General features: G+C 47.7%; 1 protein-coding gene across 1 annotated transcript in view; it reads right to left on the bottom strand.

Moving 5' to 3' along the window:
* Positions 1 to 780: 780 nt before the first annotated feature.
* GLB1 (galactosidase beta 1) overlaps positions 781 to 21,591 on the bottom strand; it is a 67,732-nt gene continuing 46,921 nt past the window's right edge. The window contains exons 13-16 of the mRNA XM_079795304.1: positions 20,428 to 20,541; positions 19,090 to 19,221; positions 15,498 to 15,746; positions 781 to 1,330 (exon numbers count right to left, since the gene is read on the bottom strand). Coding sequence (XP_079651430.1) covers positions 1,076 to 1,330; positions 15,498 to 15,746; positions 19,090 to 19,221; positions 20,428 to 20,541 — 750 coding nt within the window. The 3' untranslated portion in view covers positions 781 to 1,075. The remainder of the gene's footprint in view (positions 1,331 to 15,497; positions 15,747 to 19,089; positions 19,222 to 20,427; positions 20,542 to 21,591) is intronic.

Raw genomic sequence — 21,591 nt, 5'->3', positions numbered from 1 at the left:
GGAACATAAGCCTGTATGGATATATTATGTATGCAATGCATGTCTGGACACTAGAACCAAACAATCTGGGTTCAAACCCTTTCTCTACCACTTACAGCTGTGTGTCCTGACAAATCTGGGAAGATGACAGTACATTCCTCAGAGTTTTTGTGAGGGACTAGTGAATTCAATATGTAATACTAGAGATCCAGTGCACGAAATTCATGCACGGGTAGGGTCCCTTGGCCTGGCTGGCGATCAGGGTCAATCGGGGCCTTCTAGCTGCTGGCCAGGGCATTCCTTCATTTCGCACCGCCCCCTGGTGGTCAGCACACATAATAGTTAGCAAGCGATCGAACTCACGGTCGAACTCCTGTGGGGACACTCTGCGTATTAGCTTTTTATATATATATAGGTGCCCAGAACTGGGCATGGAATAGGACAGTGCTCAGCAATAGAGACCTACTGTGCTGGGCAGGACACACAGATTATGCAACATCTTGTCCCTGCACATCTGTGTGTGCACATAGCCCATGCACTCATGTGTATGCATGTCTACAGACGTCTACAGGCCTGTGTTAGTGTGTGGATAGGTGCAACTGCTACATCTAAACACACAAAATGAGATCAACCTTTAAGTAGGGATCCGAGAAGCAGCAGTCCACTAGATCAAACCGAGACGATTTTCCATGCCTTTGAACCCCCAGTGAGTGAAGTGGCTTCTTCAGCCCACTCAAGTCTAGTTATGATTTAAATCAGAACCCGTAATTTAATACCTGCCCAACGTCAATAACAGTAACATCATGAATGCAAATTTTATTTAACAAAAAGACATGATTCTTCCAAAATAAAAATCAGAGACACCTCGAAAGCTTCCGTTCCAACTCTGCAGGTACACCTGTGTGCTACTGGGCTCCCACCCCCCACCCCCGGCCACGGCGGCCCTTGGCAGGGGTGGGCCAGTCACTGCAAGGCTGCAGGGAAAGCTCAGGTGGAAACGCACAAGCGGGATCTATTTCCCAATCGAGCTCTGCAGGGAACATGTGAGGTATGTGGAAGGCCCGGTCCCAGGCTTGAGTCATCACACACGGTCCTGTCAGGAGTCTGGATCGGGCAGGTGATGGAGGAGATGGCTGTAGGTCACAGCGGCACTGATGAGCGGCTTGTCCACGAACTCCACGGTGCACGGTTCGGGGGGATCGTCACCGCAGGGCGCCCGCTCCAGTTCCAGCACGACGATGGTGTTTGGGGCTGATGTCACCAGGATGTGCTGGGGCACAAACAAGGTCATCTGGGGGCCCCGGGCTGGCCAGTAGCGACCAAGGTTAAAGCCATTAATCCACACCTGACCCTGGAGAGAGAGAGACAAAGAGAAACCATTAACCCCAGCTGCCCGGATCCTGGAACTAGGAGCGCCTCCATGCACGTGGGCCAGTACGTGGGCCAGCACGTGGGCCAGCACACGGGCCAGCACGTGGGCCAGCACGTGGGGCAGCACGTGGGCCAGCACGCGGGCCAGCACGTGGGCCAGTACACAGGCCAGCACGCGGGCCAGCCGGCAGCCCGCAGTGGCTCTCCCTCCACAGCCCAGGCCTGACCGCCAGGCCCAGGCCAGCCTGGGTCCCCGCATTCCGCTGGGGTGACTGGCCAAGCGGGGCAGGGGCTGGGTGGGAGAGAGAACAAGTTGCCCCAAAGAGCCACTCCTGCTTCAGGAAAATCCACGTTTGGCCCCTCTGACTGGCGTCAGCAGCCACACATCAGTGCTGGACGGCCCGGGGGCAGTTTCGCCAAGTTCCTGCATTTCGTCCTGGGCCCCGGAGGGACTGCCTGTCTCTCCACGCCAGCCTCTCCCCGACTCTTCCGCACACAGAGAACGGCCGAGCGGCCCCTCGAGGAGGTGAGCTTTCCGTCTGTGTCCTCTGCTTCTAGAGGCGGGTTTTGACCACGCTGTCTTCACACACAAGGTGAGCACAGGCCTGCAGCCTGGGAGCACCCAGGTCCTGGGAGCTGTCCCCAAACAACCCCTCCCCCGCCCCCCCCCCCAGCCTGGCCCGCGTGGCTCAGTGGTTGAACGTTGCCCTATGAGCCTGGAGGTCAGAGTGTGATTCCTGGTAAGAGCACATACTGTTGGAGAGTGGGAATTTTTTAAAGTTTTTTTTATTTTTAAAAAATAGGTTTTATTGATTTTTTACAGAGAGGAAGAGAGAAGGATAGAGAGTTAGAAACATCAATCAGCTGCCTCCTGCACACCCCCCACCGGGGATGTGCCCACAACCAAGGTACATGCCCTTGACAGGAATCGAACCTGGGACCCTTCAGTCCGCAGGCCGACGCTCTATCCACTGAGCCAAACCGGTTTGGGCGAGAGTGGGAATTTTTGAGCATGCTTTCAGAGAGGCCGTGGACTATGCCCCAGACAGAGTTGTCAGAGCTGACACCAGGCCAGGCCTTGAGATAGGGTCCCATGGCCCCTTCCCAGCACGTAGGCCTTCTTTCACAGAACACTGTCAGCTTTCTAAGAACAGGATGACCCTGTGAATAACATGGTCGTCAATGGTCAATGGCATGACTCTGACGTTGCTTGGGAAAAACTGTTTTGTCTTGGGTTGCTTGTTCTGCAAAAACAGGATGTGGTTAATGTGCTTACAAGTGGTCTTGGTCAAAGGGTCGCTGCTGCTCTCCGGACTCCCTTACTGCCAACAGTGTGGAGAATGGCAGAGCAGTCGCCCGGTCGCCCAGCCGGCTAACACAGGCTCCCTAAATTTTAATTTGGCTCCAGTGGTCATTCACTCGCCTTCGCTCCACAACAATACCTGGCTCGATTCCCAGTAAGGGGTATACAGGAGGCAGCCGATCAACGATTCTCTCTCATCATTGATGTTTCTACCTCTCTCTCTCTCTCTCTCTCTCCCTTCCTCTCTGAAATCAATAAAAATATATTTAAAAAAAACAACAACACTCAAAACAACACCCCCGCCCCCCAGAAGGATGAGGGGCTTGTGGGAGGGAGAGACAGGGGCCCGCCCAGTAGGGTGTTGACTGCAGGGTTTGAATGGTTTTCACACCAGCATCAGGTGAGAGGGGCATGTGTGCTTCAAGGAGCAGAGGGGGCCCTACAAGCTGCAGACAAGTTCTGTGAGTAGGAGAAGCCGCTTCCGCTTCAAAACGGAGAGCAGAAGAGAACCTTTACCGGGAGGGCTGGTGTTTGGGTGTGGCCGCAGCCTCCCGCAGGTGCTAGGCCTTCCCAGTTGGCTGGACAGATGGAACCTTCTGCCACGAAGAAAGGGCAGAGGAGGGGAGATCACATACAGGAGAGAGAGGGTATGTGGGAGAAGGAAGGAAGGAAGGAAGGAAGGAAGGAAGGAAGGAAGGAAGGAAGGAAGGGAGGGAGGGAGGGAGGGAGGGAAGGGAGGGAGGGAGGGAGGGAGGGAGGGAGGGAGGGAGGGAGGGAGGGAGAGAGGGAGGGAGGAAGAAGTAAATAAATCATTCCCCACCGTGACCCAAATACAGACGGTCCCGAAATACAACTTTACGAACTGTGCAAAAGCGATCCATATCATAAATTACCCAAGATATGATAAAATAGGCTTTGTATTAGATGATTTTGCCCAACAGTAGGCTAGGCTAAGCTATGATGTTCGGTAGGTGAGGTGTATTCAATGCATTTTCCACTTACAATATTTTCAACTTGCGATGGGCTTATTGTAACCGCATTGTAAACGAGGAGCACCTGTATATTGGGGGAGAAATCCTGGAGGGGGCTCGGCCATGGCTGTCCCCTGCTGAGCCCCGATCCCCAGCATGCTCCATGTCACAGCTGCGGTCACTCACCTTAGAGCTACGCAGTGGCTCAGCTTTGAGTATTTTTTTCAGCCCCTTTATTCAAGCTCCCTCTGAACTTCCTAGCTGGGTTCCAGTCTTAGTCCCACCACTTACTGGCTCCTCCCATTCCTGTGTAAGGTCTACTCCTAGTGACTATTCCTACTGGCCCCACCTCCCGGACTGCACTGTGACTGACAGATATTACCTCAAACTGTGGCTCCTAGTTATTGATCGAAGTTGATAATTATCTTTCCCCTAATTACTTCCTTAATTCTGGACACTACAGGATCTGTTCTAGTTATTCTTTCCTTCCCCAAAACGATCACCTGTGGCCCGTTCTGAGGCTTTGGCTGCCATATGGACTCTGCCTCCTGACTCACCGGAACGACTCTCCAGTTTGGAGATGGCATGTCTCTCACCTTCCCTCTAGCTTGCCCCAAATTCAGGGTTACGTCTTCTCAGGCCTCGGTTATGAACTTCTTCATAAACCATGAACTTATGAAGCTATGAACTTCTTCAGGACAACATTTCCCTCCACTCTCAGCTCTTAACAGGATGAGCAGTAAATGACGTTTATGGCAGTTTGGTTGCCCTTCCAAGAGAAGGGGATGAAGCATTTAGAAAGAACAGACCAGCCCTAACAGGCTTGGCTCAGTGGATAGAGAGTCTGCCTGCGGACTGAAAGGTCCCAGGTTCGATTCCGGTCAAGGGCATGTACATTGGTTGCGGGCACATCCCCAGTAGGAGGTGTGCAGGAGGCAGCTGATCGATGTTTCTCTCTCATCAATGTTTCTAAATCTCTATCCCTCTCCCTTCCTCTCTGTAAAAATTCAATAAAATATATTAAAAAAAAAAAAAAGATAGAAAGAACAAGCCATAGGCCCATAGCGGGGAGTCATCACCATTCAACAGAACTTTTGGCAACGATAGTGTGTTCTGTGCCGCCCCACAGAGCAGCTGTGTGCACTTGAGCATGGCTACTGAGCGCTTGAAATGTGGCTTGTGGGAAGAAGGAATTGAATTTTCCCTTTCAACTGATTTAAATTTAAAGGTAAATAGCCACAAGTAGCTAGTGGCTACCAGACGGCTGAGGTAGGGTGAAATGAAGGTAACTTCATGATCAGATCGCAATCTCTCCGCTTCTCTCCACCCCCACGGCCAGCCTTCTAGAGCAAGTCATAACCAATGCTGTCTCAGTCTCCTCACAGGTCTCCCGACTTCCTCTGTTCACTCTAGAACCCCAGGCTCCACATAGCAGCCAAGTGTGTTCCTGCTGCTTACCGCCTTACCATGGCCCTCAGGCCTATGCCTTCTTCCTCCCCACCCTGTCTCTGCCACTCTGCCCCTTGCTCGCGCAGCTCCCCCTGAACTTGCCCCACCCCCCTTTTTAAAAAATATATTTTATTGATTTTTTACAGAGAGGAAGGGAGAGGGATAGAGAGTTAGAAACATCAATGAGAGAGAAACTTCGATCAGCTGTCTCCTGCACACCTCCTATTGGGGATGTGCCCGCAACCAAGGTACATGCCCTTGACCGGAATTGAATCTGGGACCTTGCAGTCTGCATGCTGACGCTCCATCCACTGAGCCAAACCGGTTAGGGCGCCCCCACCCCTTTTAACACAGCAAATGCTCTCCATCGCTGTTCCCCCAGACCTGATGGCTCAGGTCTCCATCCATCACCACCTCTTCAGAGAGAAGGGCCATGGACACCGTCCTTAGTCCTGGGCCTCCCATTCCAATCACTCACCACCCCTTTACTCTCTGCTTCTTTTTCTCTAGTTATTGTCACTGTTGGGTACTTGCATCCTTTGTTTGAGTAGTGGGTTACCAGCTATTTCCAGCATGGGCTCTATGAAGGGAAAGGCTTTGTCCCTCTTGTCCAAGGTGAGATTCTCAGCCCAGGGATTTCCGTCTACACCTAGCGGCACTCAGTAAATACTACTCAGGCTGATCATTCGCCTGAGAAAAGACTCACCTGCAAGGAGACACGAAGCTCTCCTGAAAGAATGCTTCATGTGCCTCTGCTCCTGGCTTAGGAGTTTTAGAGAACAGTGTTTACTGGAAGGAAAACGAAATGTCTGCACTCCTTGGTTAGCACTGTGATTTAAAAATATATAAATATTCTGGCTTTTGTTTCTCCTTAAGAAGTTATGCTGAAGTTACTGGTGGAGGGGGGAGTGTGCACATGTTGGTAAATGCCATTTAAAAGTAGACATACTGCCCTAACCGGTTTGGCTCAGTGGATAGAGCGTCGACTTGTGGACTCAAGGGTCCCAGGTTCGATTCCGGTCAAGGGCATGTGCCTTGGTTGCAGGCACATCCCCAGTAGCGGGTGTGCAGGAGGCAGCTGATGGATGTTTCTCTCTCATCGATATTTCTAACTCTATACCTCTCCCTTCCTCTCTGTAAAAAATCAATAAAATATATTTAAAAAATAAATAAATAAAAGTAGACATACTCATGCCCTAGATGGTTTGGCTCAGTAGATGGAGCATTGGTCTGCGGACTGAAGGTTCCTGGGTTCGATTCCAGTCAAGCGCACATGCCTGGGTTGTGGGCTCAATCCCCAGGAGGGCGCGTGCAAGAGGCAGCCAATCAATGATGCCCTCTCATCATTGATGTTTCTATCTCTCTCTCCCTCTCCCCTCCTCTCTGAAATCAATAATATATATATGTATATTAAAATATAATTATATAAAATATAAGAATATATTAAAAAATAGAAGTAGACACCCTTGGAAATGAATATAGTGAGCGCCACAGGGGCCAAGCCTTTGTAGCGTGAACCTCGGTGGCTCCTGGGGCTTCCCCGGGCTGTCCCAGCTGATATTTCCATGACAGTGTCTGACTTTCTCTGACCATAGCTTGACCCTTGGCAGACTTCCCCTCTTGGCTATTATTACTAAGGTGATAATAGAATAAATGTTAGGTTCCAGGAAATGGTTGACCTACTTCATTAATCAGGCAGATATGTATCTGTTTTAAATTCTTTAGATAAATCAATCCTCTCATACGAATTTAAAGCAAATGTTCCAAATGCTGTTTTAAGTCACAGTTTCAAACTTTTCTAATTTGGCTAAGAGTTCATTTAAAACAACAACAAACTCGGATCCAATGTTGATTTTGTCACAGTCTGAGGGAAGACATTTAGACACTCGGAGAACTTAAAATGGGAAAGACAGAGGTCCGTTTCTCCAGGTTCAAGGGCTCTCACCACACATAATTCATGAGTAACTGTCATGCTAACTAGGGAGAAAGAAAAAAAAATTATTTTTAAAGGAAAACTAGTGAAGGGCTTGCTTAGATAAGATGTTAAATAAATGTCACTGCAGTACACGGGAAAAAAATGAAAAATCTTCTTCCCTCCGACCTAAAGGGGTCTGAAGCCAATGCAAACCACACCTCTTTGCTTCCTCCTTGATCTTACAGTAATAACGTTAACTAGCTTTATGGTTTCTCTGTATTTTAGACCCAAACAGAACGGAAGCCATGGAAACCTAAAACATTAGCATAAAAGATGCATCACTTCCTCCCCTCACAGAACCCCAAGTATAAATTCCTTCGCGACCCCCAAAAGTCCCATTTCTTGACCGCTTCTGTGGAGTACCCTGCCTAACAGTCATTGTACCACCTCCCATATCTGGACCAACGCTAAGAACTGATGAGGGCAAACTGCCTCCAGGCAGCCGTATCATATCTGTTACCAAGTCCATGCCCTAAAATCTGTGGGAGACGCTCCTTCACTCAGAGCCTCCTCACTCCCGCTTACACACAATTTTCACAAGTTTTAGCTACTAAATGAATATATAGTTATAGAAAGCAACCTGATTATCTAGTTTTCAAGTTCACAGGACTTGTGACAAGAAACAGCAAATCAGATGGAAATGGTAGGGGGTAAGAATAACTGTAAATCAGGCCAGGAACGTTTAAAAAGCGTATCAAATTCAGAATGAAAGTAGGGCCAAAGAGTACTAAGACCTGTGGCAGACTGCAAAAATGGCCACAATTCTCGGCAGCTCCTCCTCTCAGGAGTCAGAATCTGCTTCCCCATCCCTTAGGCCAAGACGGTCTAATGACCTGTACTGGCTAAAGAACGTGGAAGAAGTGGCATGTGAATTCTAACTTGAGCCTTAAGAAGACGTAGACATTTGTATTCTTTCTTTGAATCCTGCCAGTCACCAGGTGAACAGGCCTAGAATGGCTCACAGGACTCAGGGGAGTATTTTACTTGCATTCATAGGTGTATTATAAAGGGTACAACTCAGGGATGGCCAGATGGAAGAGATGCACAGGGTAAGGTATGGGGGTAGGGTGCAAGGTATGGGGGTAGGGTGCAAGGTATGGGGGTAGGGTGCAAGGTATGGGGGTAGGGTGCAAGGTATGGGGTAGGGTGCAAGGTATGGGGGTAGGGTGCAAGGTATGGGGGTAGGGTGCAAGGTATGGGGTAGGGTGCAAGGTATGGGGGTAGGGTGTGGAGCTTCCAACCCACTTCAGATGTACCTCCCAGCACCTGGATGTGTTCACCGACCCAGAAGCTCTCCAAATCTTCTTGTGCTAGAGTTGCTATAAACCCCCATCTCCAGCCCCCGACCCCAACCCTTCCCCAGAGGTTGGGGGGATGGGGCTGAAAGTTCCAGCCCTCTAATCACGTAGTCTTTCGGGTGACCAGGCCTCAGGACAGGACTGGTGACAAAAGGGATTTTTGTCAGCTCTTTGTTATAAATTCTTTTATTTCATGATTTATTTATTTTTTTACATTTCGAAAAAGGTGATGTTTGCCTTTAAAAAAAGAAAACTGGTTTTAGCATATTTTGATTCTTAGCTTTTCAAAGCATAATTCTGGTTGAGGAAACGTGGGACATGCTCTGTTATACACCCAAGCCTACAAGTGGCTAAAAAAAAAATGCAGGAAGGCTGCAGAGGACATTCATATGCGGTTTATCCACACCCGTCTGAAGGAGAGATAAGCAGTACAGATGCCACTGCATTGGCAGAACACAGTCAAAGCACGGCCTCTCTTAGGGAGTTTGTGGTCAGACGAGAGTTCTGGCCGGTGTCTCTTGGCTACAGCAAAACATGCCCGACCGCTTCCCACCAAAATCCCAGCTGACGTTCAGGCATTTAACCAGAAAGCCACATCCGACATAAGCAGAGCCAAAGTGATCAGAAGAGATTTTTTTTATCTCATGAATCACTCTTACCAGTGGCTTCATTCACTAAGTCAAGGTAGTTTCTTTACAGCAAGTGAGGAGCATAAGCCAAGAGGCTGCAAGCAAGAGCCCTGTCCGGGCCGCCCTGATGGAGGAGGGCTGGGGTGCCTGGAGACAGAGTCTTAGAAAGGGTCATTGCGTCCATCCTCACCCCACCCCCCACCGTCAGCACTCAGCGCCCTGGGGGAGTGGGATCTGTCTGTTCTGTGCATGCTGATCAGGAGCTGGCCAGGGGCAGTCCTCAGCACCAAGGACCACTGCTCGCCAGAAAATGACAGAAAACACAGATGCTCCATTTTACGTCTGTTGTATGTATGTCCTCTCATCTCAGACCTGCACAACCAGGTCCATGAATCCTGTGGATTGGCGTGTGTGTGTGTGTGTGTGTGTGTGTGTGTGCACAGCTCTGTAGTATACTAAAAACCACTGCACTATACAGTTTAAATGAGTGAAATTGTATGGCTGTGAATTATATCAAAATAAGGCTTTCCACGCACGTGCAGAAAGCCTTATTTTGATATAATTCACAGCCATACAATTTCACTCATTTAAACTGTATAGTGCAGTCGTTTTTAGTATACTACAGAGCTATGCAAATGTCACCACAATCAATTCTAGAATATTTTCATCACCCTGCACCCTTTAGCCGTGAGTCCCCATCCCCCACCCCAACACTCCCCTTCTCCCCTTTCCCTGCTCTAGGCAACCAGGAATCTTCCTGTGTCAATAGATTTGCCAATTCTGGACATTTCATATAAGTGGAATCATACCAAATGTATGGTTTGTGACTGGCTTCTTTTATTTAACATGTTTTCAAGGTTCATCCATGTTGTACCATGTATTATTATGATTTAAAAAAAATATATATATATTTCTTTATTGATTTCAGAGAGGAAGGGAGAAAGACAGAGAGAGATAGAAACATCAATGATGAGAGTGAATCATTGACCGGCTGCCTCCTGCACGCCCCTTACTGGGGATGGAGCCCTAAACCCAGGCATGTGCCCTTGACCAAAATCGAACCTGGGACCCTATCCACTGAGCCAAACCAGCCAGGGCTGTACCATGCATTAGTACTTCATTTCTTTTTATTGCCGAATGATAGTCCGTTATACAGATATACCACATTTTGTCTATTCAGTCATCGGTTGATGGACATTTGGTTTTTCCATCTTTTGGCAATTTGGGATAATTTTTGGCTGGTATGAACATTTGCATACTAGTTTTAGAGTGGACATATGGACTAGATGGACTTTGGGGTTCTGAACCCTCTGACACATTCAATAATATTGTGTATATGTGTACTTTAAAAGCATGAAGATGCAGACCATTCGTCAGACTGATGAAACAAGTCAAGAGCCTAGAGGATTAGCACAGGCTCTTCATTGGTCTTTGAGGCCTTGTTCAATGCCGCCTGCCTTTGCACGTGGGCCTTCAAATCAGACAGACCCGGGGCTCAGGGAGCTGTTCCACCACCTACTTCCGTACCTCACACCTCTCTGGGCCTCTATCTGCTCATCTGCAAACGAGATAATGATAGACATCCTACCGCATGTGCCACTCTTGATGTTTATGGAGATAGCATCTCTAAAGTTCCGAGCAGAATGCCTAAGCAGAATGACACCTTTATGACCTGGCCAGGGTGAACCCCCTCTGACCTCCAAAATGTCCCCTGCTTTTCCATTTCTGCACCTTAGCTTCTATTATTCTTCCATCTGAAAATCCCTTCCCTGACAATTCTGATGAAGGGCCTTCTGTCCTTCAGGTCTGTTTCAAGCTCCATCTGAGCCACCCAGTGCTTCTGGTAATCCCTGTAACAGACATGTCCTTTTTCTGATTTGCATCTCCGCAAAATTCTTTCTCTTAAGGCACTAAATTGATACCACTTGGTGAGCAATGATTTGTGTTTGGGTCTTCTCATTTGCTTTAGCCCTGTATCCATAGCACCCAGCAAAGTCCCTCCTCACTCCCATTTGCTTTCTTCCCAGGGTTCAGCAACACAGGCATCTGTGCACCTTTTTAATCTAAAAGCAATTACAGCCCTAGCTGGTTTGGCTCAGTGGACAGAGCATTGGCCTGCGGACTGAAGGGTCCCGGGTTCGATTCCAGCCAAGGACACATGTCTAGGATGCGGCTCAATCCCAGTAAGGGGGTGTGCAGGAGGCAGCCGATCAATGATTCTCTCTCATCACTGACATTTCTATCTCTCTCTCCCTCACGCTTCCTCGCTGAAATCAATTTTTTTTAAAAAATGTAGCTCTTGTTCATGATTGCAAACATGGCAATTTTTAAAAAATATACTTTATTGATTTTTACAGAGAGGAAGGGAGAGGGATAGAGAGTTAGAAACATCGATGGGAGAGAATCAGCTGCCTCCTGCACACCCCCCACCGAATGGGCCCGCAACCAAGGTACATGCCCTTGACTGGAATCGAACCTGGGACCCTTCAGTCCACAGGCCGATGCTCTAGCCACTGAGCCAAACTGGTCAGGGCTGAAATCAATTTTTAAAAATATTAAAAAATTAAAAAAAAAAAAAAGCAATTACAGAGTGCCCAGGCCCAGGAGGAGGGCAGGGTGGTGAATAAGCAGGGCACTTAAAAAATCCCCCTCCTGAAACTTATGACTCAGTGGGTGAAATCGAGGTCCTGACCTACGTGGGATGAAGCATCGTGATGGAGTCCAGGTGGGGCACAGAGGGCCTCAAAGGAGGACGGGACCAGTCCTTTCTGGACTAAGGGTCTAGGAAGGTTTCATAGAGGAGTTCATGTCCGTTTGACAGATGAACATGTGACGGCTAGGTGGGCAGAGTGAGGGAATGAAAAAAGCATGAACAAGGCGAATATAAGATACAGCAGAACACCAAGAGGGAGAAGGGGAAAAGGAAGGGAGGAAGGGAGCGAGGGAACAAGAACAAGCCTGGTAGCTAGAGTGGGTACACCCAGGGAGGGCTCTACTTGGTTTTTAGGTCCTGGAGAACCCAGATATCACTTCTTGGCTGCAACACAGGACCTGGCAGAGGAGAGGGAAAGGCTGGCAAATGTAGGGGGAATTATGAGAAGGGATCTAGGCCTGGAGGAATGTGGGGAGGGGATTCAGAGCTTAGACTTCCTCCTAGAGGCCACTGGGCAGGAAGTGAGGGTGGAGGCAGAGAGATAAGAATGACAGGAAGCTGAGGGAACAAAGGAGTCACACCTGACAGCAGACAAGGAGGGTGAGTCCTCCGCAGAGGAGGTGGGAGGAAGAACCAGGTGGCCTAAGGAGAGGGGTGAAGGTTAGCAAGACCAGCTGAGGAGGCGGGAAGAGGCTGACTAGGGACTCCTGGGCAAGCTGAGGGCCTCCAGAGGCAGGGAGAGTGAGAGGACCGTGGCCCTGATGAATGCACTGGAGAGGTCCCCAGTAGTCCCCCAATGACTGCGAGCCAGTAAAGGCCAATGGTAGACCCAGTCCAGATGGAGGATGAACATGGAGACAAGGGGGCCAGTGGATTGATGGATGGCTCTTAGAAAAGGATAGTGGTGATGTCTGGACTGGATAGAAAGCAATTGCAGCCTTAATGGTGGAAAGTTTCAGGTCAGCAGTAAAATCCAAGAGCAGGCTGGGGAGGCCTGAGAGTTTGGGGGATAGAAACATGTGGCCAGAGAGAGGATATTAGAGCTTAAAATTCCAGAGCTACGCACACCAAGATATACCATATGCTGGATCATAAGACAAGTCTCAATACATTTAAGAAGATTGTGGCACCATCACCACAATTGAATTTTGGAACATTTCCATCACCCCAGAAAGAAACTCCATACCCATGCAATCACCCTCCATTCACACCATCAGCCCCCTGGCAAACATTAATCTACTTTTTGTCTCTGTCGATTTGCCTTTTTTAAAAATATATATATTTTATTGATTTTTTACAGAGAGGAAGGGAGAGGGATAGAGAGTTAGAAACATCGATGAGAGAGAAACATCGATCAGCTGCCTCCTGCACACCCCCTACTGGGGATGTGCCCACAACCAAGGTACATGCCCTTGACCGGAATCGAACCTGGGACCTTTCAGTCCACAGGCCCACGCTCTATCCACTGAGCCAAACCGGTTATGGAATCGATTTGCCTTTTCTGAACATTTCATAGAAATGTGTTCTTTTGTGCCTGGCTTCTTTTACATAGCATAATGTTTTTCAGATTTACCCATGCTATAGCATGTGTCAGTAGTCTGTTCCTTTTTACTATAAGACTATTCTATTGTATGGAATACATTGTTTATCCATTCATTAGTTGATGGACATTTCAATTATTTCTAGTTTTGGGTTATTATGAATAATGCTTCTGTCTTCATTTCACTTCTCCTCTCAGCAGCATGAATGCCTGTTTTCCTCCTAGTTCTTTGGTCTCCCCCCCTCACTCTCTGTCATATTTGTGTCTCTCAAAGATCAGCCTTAGACCCTCTTTCCTCCTTCTGCATCCTCTCTTTTTAGAGGACCTCATCCATCCCACATCTTCAACGACCACTCATATGCAAATGATCTTGTATGTGTATTTCCAGCCCAGATCCCTCCTCTGAATTCCCAACCCTTGGACCCAATAGCTCTCCTCTAGCATCTTCTCAGAGCTGTTCTCAAAGGCTCCTCAAACTTCGTTTGTCCAAATCCAAACTCCTGAGCTCACTGTCCCAGCCCAAGTCCTCTTCTGAAATTTCTTCTTTTGGTCAATGGTACCATCTGTCCAGCTGCAAGCCTAAAACCTAAGAGTCATCTGGGATATGCTCTTCTCTTTAAACCCCCATGTCCAATCCATCATTACATCTTATTGACTTCGAACATCTCTCGAACAGTTGATGTCATCTCCATCTTGGCTACCACCAAGGAGACTGTGATCCCACCTCCTGGATACTTTCCCTGGATTCACACATACCCTCACCCAACCCATTCTGCACACTAGGGTCAGAGAGGCTTGGCACACCACAATCATGTCATGTCACTCTCCTGCTTCAATGGCTCTCAGCATAAAGACAAAACTTGAATGTGATTTAATTGGCTAATCCAATCTGGTCTCTACCCACTCCCACTTTCTAGCCTCTTCCCTGAGCCACACTCCCTTTTCTCTGTGTTTCATACATTTGGGTCCTTCCTCACACTCGCCATTTTCCCCTCTAAGCACATGGCCTTGGCACATGTTACTTCCTCTGCCTGGAATATGCTCCCCTCCCCTTTTTGCCATGTTAATTCTTACTTATCCTTTATCTCTCTCAAGCATCACTTCCCCGAGTGAGGCTTTCCCGACCTCCCTGACAGGGTCAAATGCCCCAGTTATTAACTCCCAATAGCTCTTCTTAGCACCCATTGCAGCTACAGTTTTCCCACGTAATTTGGGTTATTATATAATTTGGTCTTCCTCCCCAACTAGACTGTTCCATGAGGGCAAGGACCATAAGTGGTTTTATATAAGAGGTGGAGCAAAAGTAGGTTTACAGTTGTTTGTATGGAGAATAATTAATATATAATAATACAAAAATAAACTCTGTTTTATATACTCACAATTGCAAACCTACTTTTGCTCCACCCTGTATTATATCCTTAGTGCCCAGCACAAAGTTTGACATATAGTAGCCACTGGAAAAAAAAAAAAAAAAAGCTTTGTTGAATGAATAACTGAGTGAAGGTAAGGTTATCTAAGATGAAAAGAGGACTTGAAGTGGAGAAAATGACAGTGAAGGAAGACACACTAATGTCTCCAAAGAATGAAGGAGAGGGACTGGGTGGTAGAATTGCGAAGAAAGAGTTGAGGATCATGTAGACTAAGGTGAATGCCTCAGGGCATGGGCTGTATGAAGGTGGGGCATTATGGGAGTATGAAGTTAGGCATGGATGAAAGAAAAACAGGCTTTCCCAGAGATCCACCCCTTTGCCTGGGACATATTTTCTTCAGATTAAAGAGGAAATACCCATCATAATCAGTAGCCAAAGGCACTAAGAGTTTTCTTAGAGAAAGCAGAAAAGCCATCACTCCCTAAAGGAAGTCAATGAAAATGGAGCAGATGGTGCCACCTCCAAGCTGGCCACTGAACCCTGCAGATCTGCCATGGCCCCACTTCTGAGGAATGGGTAAACTAACACAGAAAATCCTCCACTCCCCAAGCTGCCACGTGGCATCTCACAAGTAGCTCTTTTTTTTGTTTGTTTTTTTAAATCCTCACCTGAGGATATTTTTCCATTGATTCTTTAGAGAGCGTAGAAGGGAGGGGAGACACACAGACAGAGAAACACTGATGTGAGAGAGGCATATTGATTGGTTGCCTCCCACATGCCCCGACCAGGGGATTAAGCCTGCAACCGAGGTACATGCCCTTGCCTGGAATCAAACCTGAGAACCTTCAGTCTGCAGGCCGATGCTCTATCCACTGACCCAAACCGGTTAGGGCTTTATTAAACACTAAAAACCAGATACTTGAGGCTTGAATTCAAACACTTTCTATGAAGACACGTACCTTGGTCCACCCAGGAAACTGGATAAAGGTGTCCTGGGGCAAGTCTGGGATTCCGCTGGGAATGGAGAAGTTTCCCACATAAAAGGCCGGGAGTGTATAGTTAGATGAGTGGGCACAGCCTTCACTGTGGTGGCTTCCGTCGCTGCCATGCCAGCCACCCATGTGGCACACAGCATTCTCAATGTCCAGCGGGAAGATCATCCAGTCTGTGAGGATACTGGAGTTGAGGGTCAGGTTAGAAATCAGACCCTGCAAAGGAGAAACAAGAGCAATGAGCTGGGGTGGGGAGGAAAAGGCACTAAGTGTCTGTGTTCCAGCCCTGAGTTCCTGGGGAAAGCAAACTGGGATATGAAGCACCAACAACAGTAAACGAGACTCAGACAGTGCGTGCATCCAAGTGACACAGAGCTGGCTAGGGCAGAAGCACATCTCCTTGGAAAGATGTATGTTTCCCAAACCACAGCTTTCTCTCTCCTTTGCAGGCCAGATGGCCCCGCAAAAGGCCCAGAAAGGGGGTTGAGCTACTAGAGCTTTCAACCCCAAGCCCCCAATCTTCAGTGTTTGATTCAGCAGAGCCATTGCTAGAATGGAAGAGAAGATGGAATCTGAGGAATGCAAAAGCACATGCAGCTCACTGTGGACGGAGGGAGGGGACAGTGAGTTATATGTCTGGCCCTGACATATAACCTGGAGTAAGCAAGTCTTGACCTTGGGCTCCTCAGCAGCACCTACGAGGATGATCACATCTGAGTCCACTCACCTGGTGTAAGGACTAGTAAATGAGATACTGTACATGAGAACACTTTGTTGTTCCAAGGCCCTCAGCAGATGCCTGAAACCGCGGGTAGTATGTTTTCCCCTATACATACATACATACATACATACATACATATCTTTTCACTTAAAGAAAGCACTTCGGCCGAAACCGGTTTGGCTCAGTGGATAGAGCGTCGGCCTGCGGACTGAAGGGTCCCAGGTTCGATTCCGGTCAAGGGCATGTACCTTGGTTGCGGGCACAGCCCCGTTGCGGGGTGTGCAGGAGGCAGCTGATCGATGTTTCTCTCTCATCGATGTTTCTAGCTCTCTATTCCTCTCTCTTCCTCTCTGTAGAAAATCAATAAAATATATTTTAAAAAAAAATTACCATCAGTGTGGTACTCCATGACCAAAAAAAAAAAAAAAAAGAAAGCACTTCGGGGCTTCTCTTTGGCATATCAGAATTGCCAGCATAAATACTTTTGTGCTTTGGGGCCATTCGTAAGTAAAATGAGGGTTACTTGAACACAAGCACTGTGATACTACAACACAGTAGATCTGATAACTTAGCTGCTACGTGACTAATGAGCTATAGGTGTACAGCGTGGAGATGCTGGACAAAGGGATCATTCCAGGCAGGATGGAGCAGGACAGCATGAGATTTCATCACACTACTTGCAATTTAAAACTGGAATTGTTTCTGGAATTTTCCATTTAATATTTTTAGACCATTGGTTGACTGTGGGTAACTGAAACTGTAGACGTGAAACTGTGGCTACTGAATCCATCAGGGCATAGAAAGAGCAGCGGTGATGGTGGCGAACCTCAGAGGTGTATTCTGAAGCTGCTCTGTTTGTCCAATGAGGGCAGGGGGCAGGTGTCTAACTTCCCCTTCTTGGCCTTTTATGTGGGAGAACACCCCCATCCCCAGTGAGACCCCAAGTCTGTCTCAGACATCTCTCCATAGCAAGCCTCAATGCTCACAGAGTAATTCAACGAACATTGGCCACCTGTGTGCCGGGCTCTCGGCTGGGTCCTGGGGACCCGGAGACTACGTTAGCATTCCTGTCACTCCATGTGTCAGTGTGGCTGCTGAAGGCCACTGATTATAGCCTCTAACAGGGACATTTCTTTAAAAAAAAAAAAAAATATATATATATATATATATATATATATATATATTAGTGATTTCATAGAGAGAAACATCAATGATGAGAGAGAATCATTGATCAGCTGCCTCCTGCATGCCCCCTACTGGGGATTGAGCCTGCAACCTGGGCATGTGCCCTTGACCAGAATTGAACCTGGGACCCTTCAGTCCACAGGCCGATGCTCAGTCCACTGAGCCAAACCGGCTAGGGCACAGGGACCTTTCTATTGGAGACAAAGGTGGCCCCAGCATGGCCATTCCCTAAGGCTATAATTGCCTTCCCTCTGAGCTGCCACATAGAGAGACAGGAAATAGCCCCAGACACCTGTCCTGTCCTAGACCGGGGGGCGCTATCATTCCCTCCGTGCAGGCCTTCTCTCTTCTAGCACACGGTGAGGTAGCAGAGGATCTATCCCAACATCTTTACATCCCCAAAGCACCTTGCAGAGTGTGAGTTTAACAAAGGTTTGTCGAGTAAATGCTCTAAACATGTGTGAGAGAAAAACATATTTGGCCTAGACACCTGGACATTGTAACCGGCAGAGGCGAGAGGCAGGGCACCAAGGGTTTGCACAGTTCAAGAGTGTCATGGATGGTCCACACCCAGAAAGCAGAGCAGACCCAATGCTAAGCTGACTTTGTTGGCAAGTGAGTGCCTTTCGAAAGCCGGGTGGGTTTTATAAGCAAAGGAAGAGCACAGTGGAGTGGTTTCCTCTTGCTGTTTCTTTCTACAGGATGACTGAACTCAAACACAAGGGAAGGGTTCTGTCTGCAGAGGAAAACAGGTCTTCAAAATAACCCAACTTCTAAGTTGCAAAACAAATCAGGGCAGGTTCATTCATCCAAGTTGACTAAGTATGTGTGCCTTTTTTTTTTTTTTTTTTAGAGAGAGAGAGGGAGAGAGAAAACATCCATATGAAAGGGAAACATCAATGGGCAACCTCCTGCACACCCGCTTCTGGGGATCAAGCCAGCAATCCAGGCATGTGCTCTGACTGGGAATTGAACCGGTACCCTTTTGGTATGTGAGACAATGCCCAACTGAGCCACACTGGCCAGGGCCAAAGTGTGTGTGCTTTTTTTTTTTAATCCTCACTCAAGGATATTTTTCCACTGATTTTTAGAGTTAAAGAGAGAGGAAGCCCTAACTGGTTTGGCTCAGTGGATAGAGTGTCTGTCTGTGGACTGAAGGGTCCCAGGTTGGATTCTGGTCAAGGGCATGTACCTTGGTTGCGGGCACATTCCCAATAGCGGGTGTGCAGGAAGCAGCTGATCGATGTTTCTCTCTCATCGATGTTTCTAACTCTCTATTCCTCGCCCTTCCTCTCTATACAAAAATCAATAAAATATATTTTTTAAAAAAAAAGAGAGAGGGAAAGACAGAAATATTGATGTAAGAAAAACACATCGATTGGTTGCCTCCTGCACATGCCCGACCAGGGCCTGTGTGTGCCCTTGACCGGAATCAAGCCCAGGGCCTTTCAGTCTGCAGGCCGATGCTCTATCCACTGAGCCAAACCGGCTAGGCCAGTGTGTGTGCTTTTAAGAATTGCTTCTATGTTAACAGAACTGAAGGGAAAGAATGTGAGAGCATATTTAAATAGATTTACAAAAATTTCCTCAGGTGGCTTAGGCACAGTCCTGCCAACCTTTGAACCTCACTCCTAACAGCAAGGCTGGTCCTACCTTATAATCATTGATATAATAGCCGTAGTTCACACGCCCCATGTTCTCCACCAGAAGGTCCAGAGTGGCTCCAGCTTTCCCTGTTATGTTCAGAGTGGTCACATAGTTCCGGTCAAGGACTCCCTGGGGGACCTGTGGGTTCAAAGCCAAATGAGAATTACCTAAGGTGAGAAGAACCGCAGAGAGGCAGCTCGCTGTTAATTCAGCAGCATTTTCCTGCCTTGATGAGCCACTGGACTTGGGAGGAAATGCTTTGATGGCCCCTTAGTCCAAGTCACCGGCCAGGTGGTCAACTTCCTCCAATCACTGCCTTCTTTCTAAACAGCTGTGAGCAAAGAAAGGTCTACACTGGTTTCCTCTGCTCTGGAATTTTCCCTTCGTGTCTATTTTTAATAGAAAGGGAATGGAGGCAAAAAATTCCAGGGGAGGATTCCCATCACAGGAACCTCTTCGTGTTCTCATAGCGCAAAAGGCAGTCATAAAAAACTAGCTTCTAAACAACATGGTGAGTTGAAACAAAATCAGATAAACAAGATAAAAATCAGAGTTAGGTGGAGTGCTCTCACCTCAAAATACCTGATACCACGAAAATTATATAATAGAATGAACGGAAACAACAGGCATGTTAGCAACAACATATTCCTAATTTTTTTTAAAAAAATGAGATTTAAAAAAATTAATGTTCCTGACCATAATTCACTAACACAACTCCTAGATTGAAATCCAAGAAACAATTGCCATCAGTATACACACGACATCCCAGAAACTTGCTCCCAATGAAAATAAAGCCGCGGATGACAATGGAATGGAAATATTTTAATTTGAAATTTTCTGAACGAATTTTCTTGGTTAGGAAACTCTCTTCGTGTCTTCTTTCACATGAACGTTTCACTGAGAGGAATGGAAACCCTAACGTGTATCTTTGTTATGAAACAAAGTTCTTTGTGGACTGTAGCTATAGTTGTCATGAGCAATCCTTCTTCAGAATATTATTTTTCATAAATGAGTCACCACTCTGGTGTCTACAAAACGGACCCCGTCCTCTAGAAACCAGGAAGACATGGGATGGCCTTGGGCTGGGGAGACCAGAAAGGTTTCCGGGAAAGGGGGGCTTTTGGGGGGGGGGCCCTCCAGGTTAAGAAGGGTGAGGGGGTGTATCAGGCAGATGGAGCACGAGGGAGGCCATGTCAGCAAATGAGGGGCACAGCTGAGGGACAACAAGGAGAGGGGCAGAACCTAAGGTTGAAAAGGTGGACAGAGGTCTCAAACGCCATGAAACCAAGTGCAGACCACACATCCCCCAGTGGGGCAGATACACCGTCCGGAGACCACGCTTACCCCATCCACGGAGACGTAGGCCCGGTCGTGGACGCCCCTGTGGGGTGAAGAGAGAGGGGTTGGCTCGCTGCAGTCTTCAGGAAGTGTTGTTCGGTACAGCACAAACCCAAAATACTGTGAGAGAAGGATGAAAGACAAATCCATCACTTTGGCAGTTCGTTTTAAGAGAACCTGGTCACCCTCGATCTGCGTGCAAGTGGCGCTTCTAAAACCATAAGGAATTGAAATGCTTCCTCAGCCTCTGGGGAAAATTTAGTCTGAAAGAAGGGAACTGGCTTGAGTTATTTATTTATTTACTTACTTATTTATGTGTGTATGTTAATTCTCACCGAGGATATTTTTTCCATTGATTTTTTTTAGAGTGAGTGGAAGGGGGAGAGAGAGAGAGAAACATCGAGGTGAGAGACAACATTGGTTGCCTGCCACATGCATCCCGACCAGGGCCGGGGATCGAGCCTGCAACTAACTGGGTGTATGCCCTTGACTGGGAATTGAACCTGAGACCCTTCGGTCCGTGGGCCGACTTTCGAATCACCGAGCCAACCCAGTTTTTAGATCCCGGAATAACCATCACAGGAGTAAACTTCAGGGAACCCTGAAGACTCTTTCATCCAACATCCTTTTCCACACGAGGAAACGGGACCCTGGAGTGTGTTCAGTGATTTGCCCTGAATCACTAAAGGGGATCCTATCCCATACATCTAAGGTGACTTGTGGCATCTCAAAAAACAAACCAAAGAAACAAACAAACAAAGGAGACAAATAACCACCATGCCAAGAATGTTCGGCAAAACGTTCTCCAGGTTCTTGGGCTGAATCTGCCCTAACAGACAAAACAAGAGTCAATCAGAAACTGTGTAAAGTGGAGGAGTGGGGGAAACGGAGATAGTGAGCGAAAGGGGTGTAGCCTGCTGCTAAGCCAGAAAAGACTTTTAGGTGCTGGTACCCCTGCTCCAAAGGGAGGCCCCAAGCAGTCAGCCTCAGCAGCAGCAGTACTCATGGCCCAGAGTGACCTTCCTGCTGTGCACATTAGCCCGGGTGAGCTGGACCAAACCCTAGGTCAGTGGGAAGAATCCAAATCCAAATCCTTCCTGGACCAGAGACCAAGTTCCTCGCTCCCAGGGCCCAGCAAGCAAGGACGTGCACCTCGGGCAACAGGAAAAG

The sequence above is a fragment of the Cnephaeus nilssonii genome (genome assembly GCF_951640355.1).
Source record: "Cnephaeus nilssonii genome assembly, chromosome: 17".
NCBI lineage: Eukaryota > Metazoa > Chordata > Mammalia > Chiroptera > Vespertilionidae > Cnephaeus > Cnephaeus nilssonii.
Note: the sequence above shows the minus strand (reverse complement) of the source record. Positions and strands in the feature narration are given on the sequence as shown.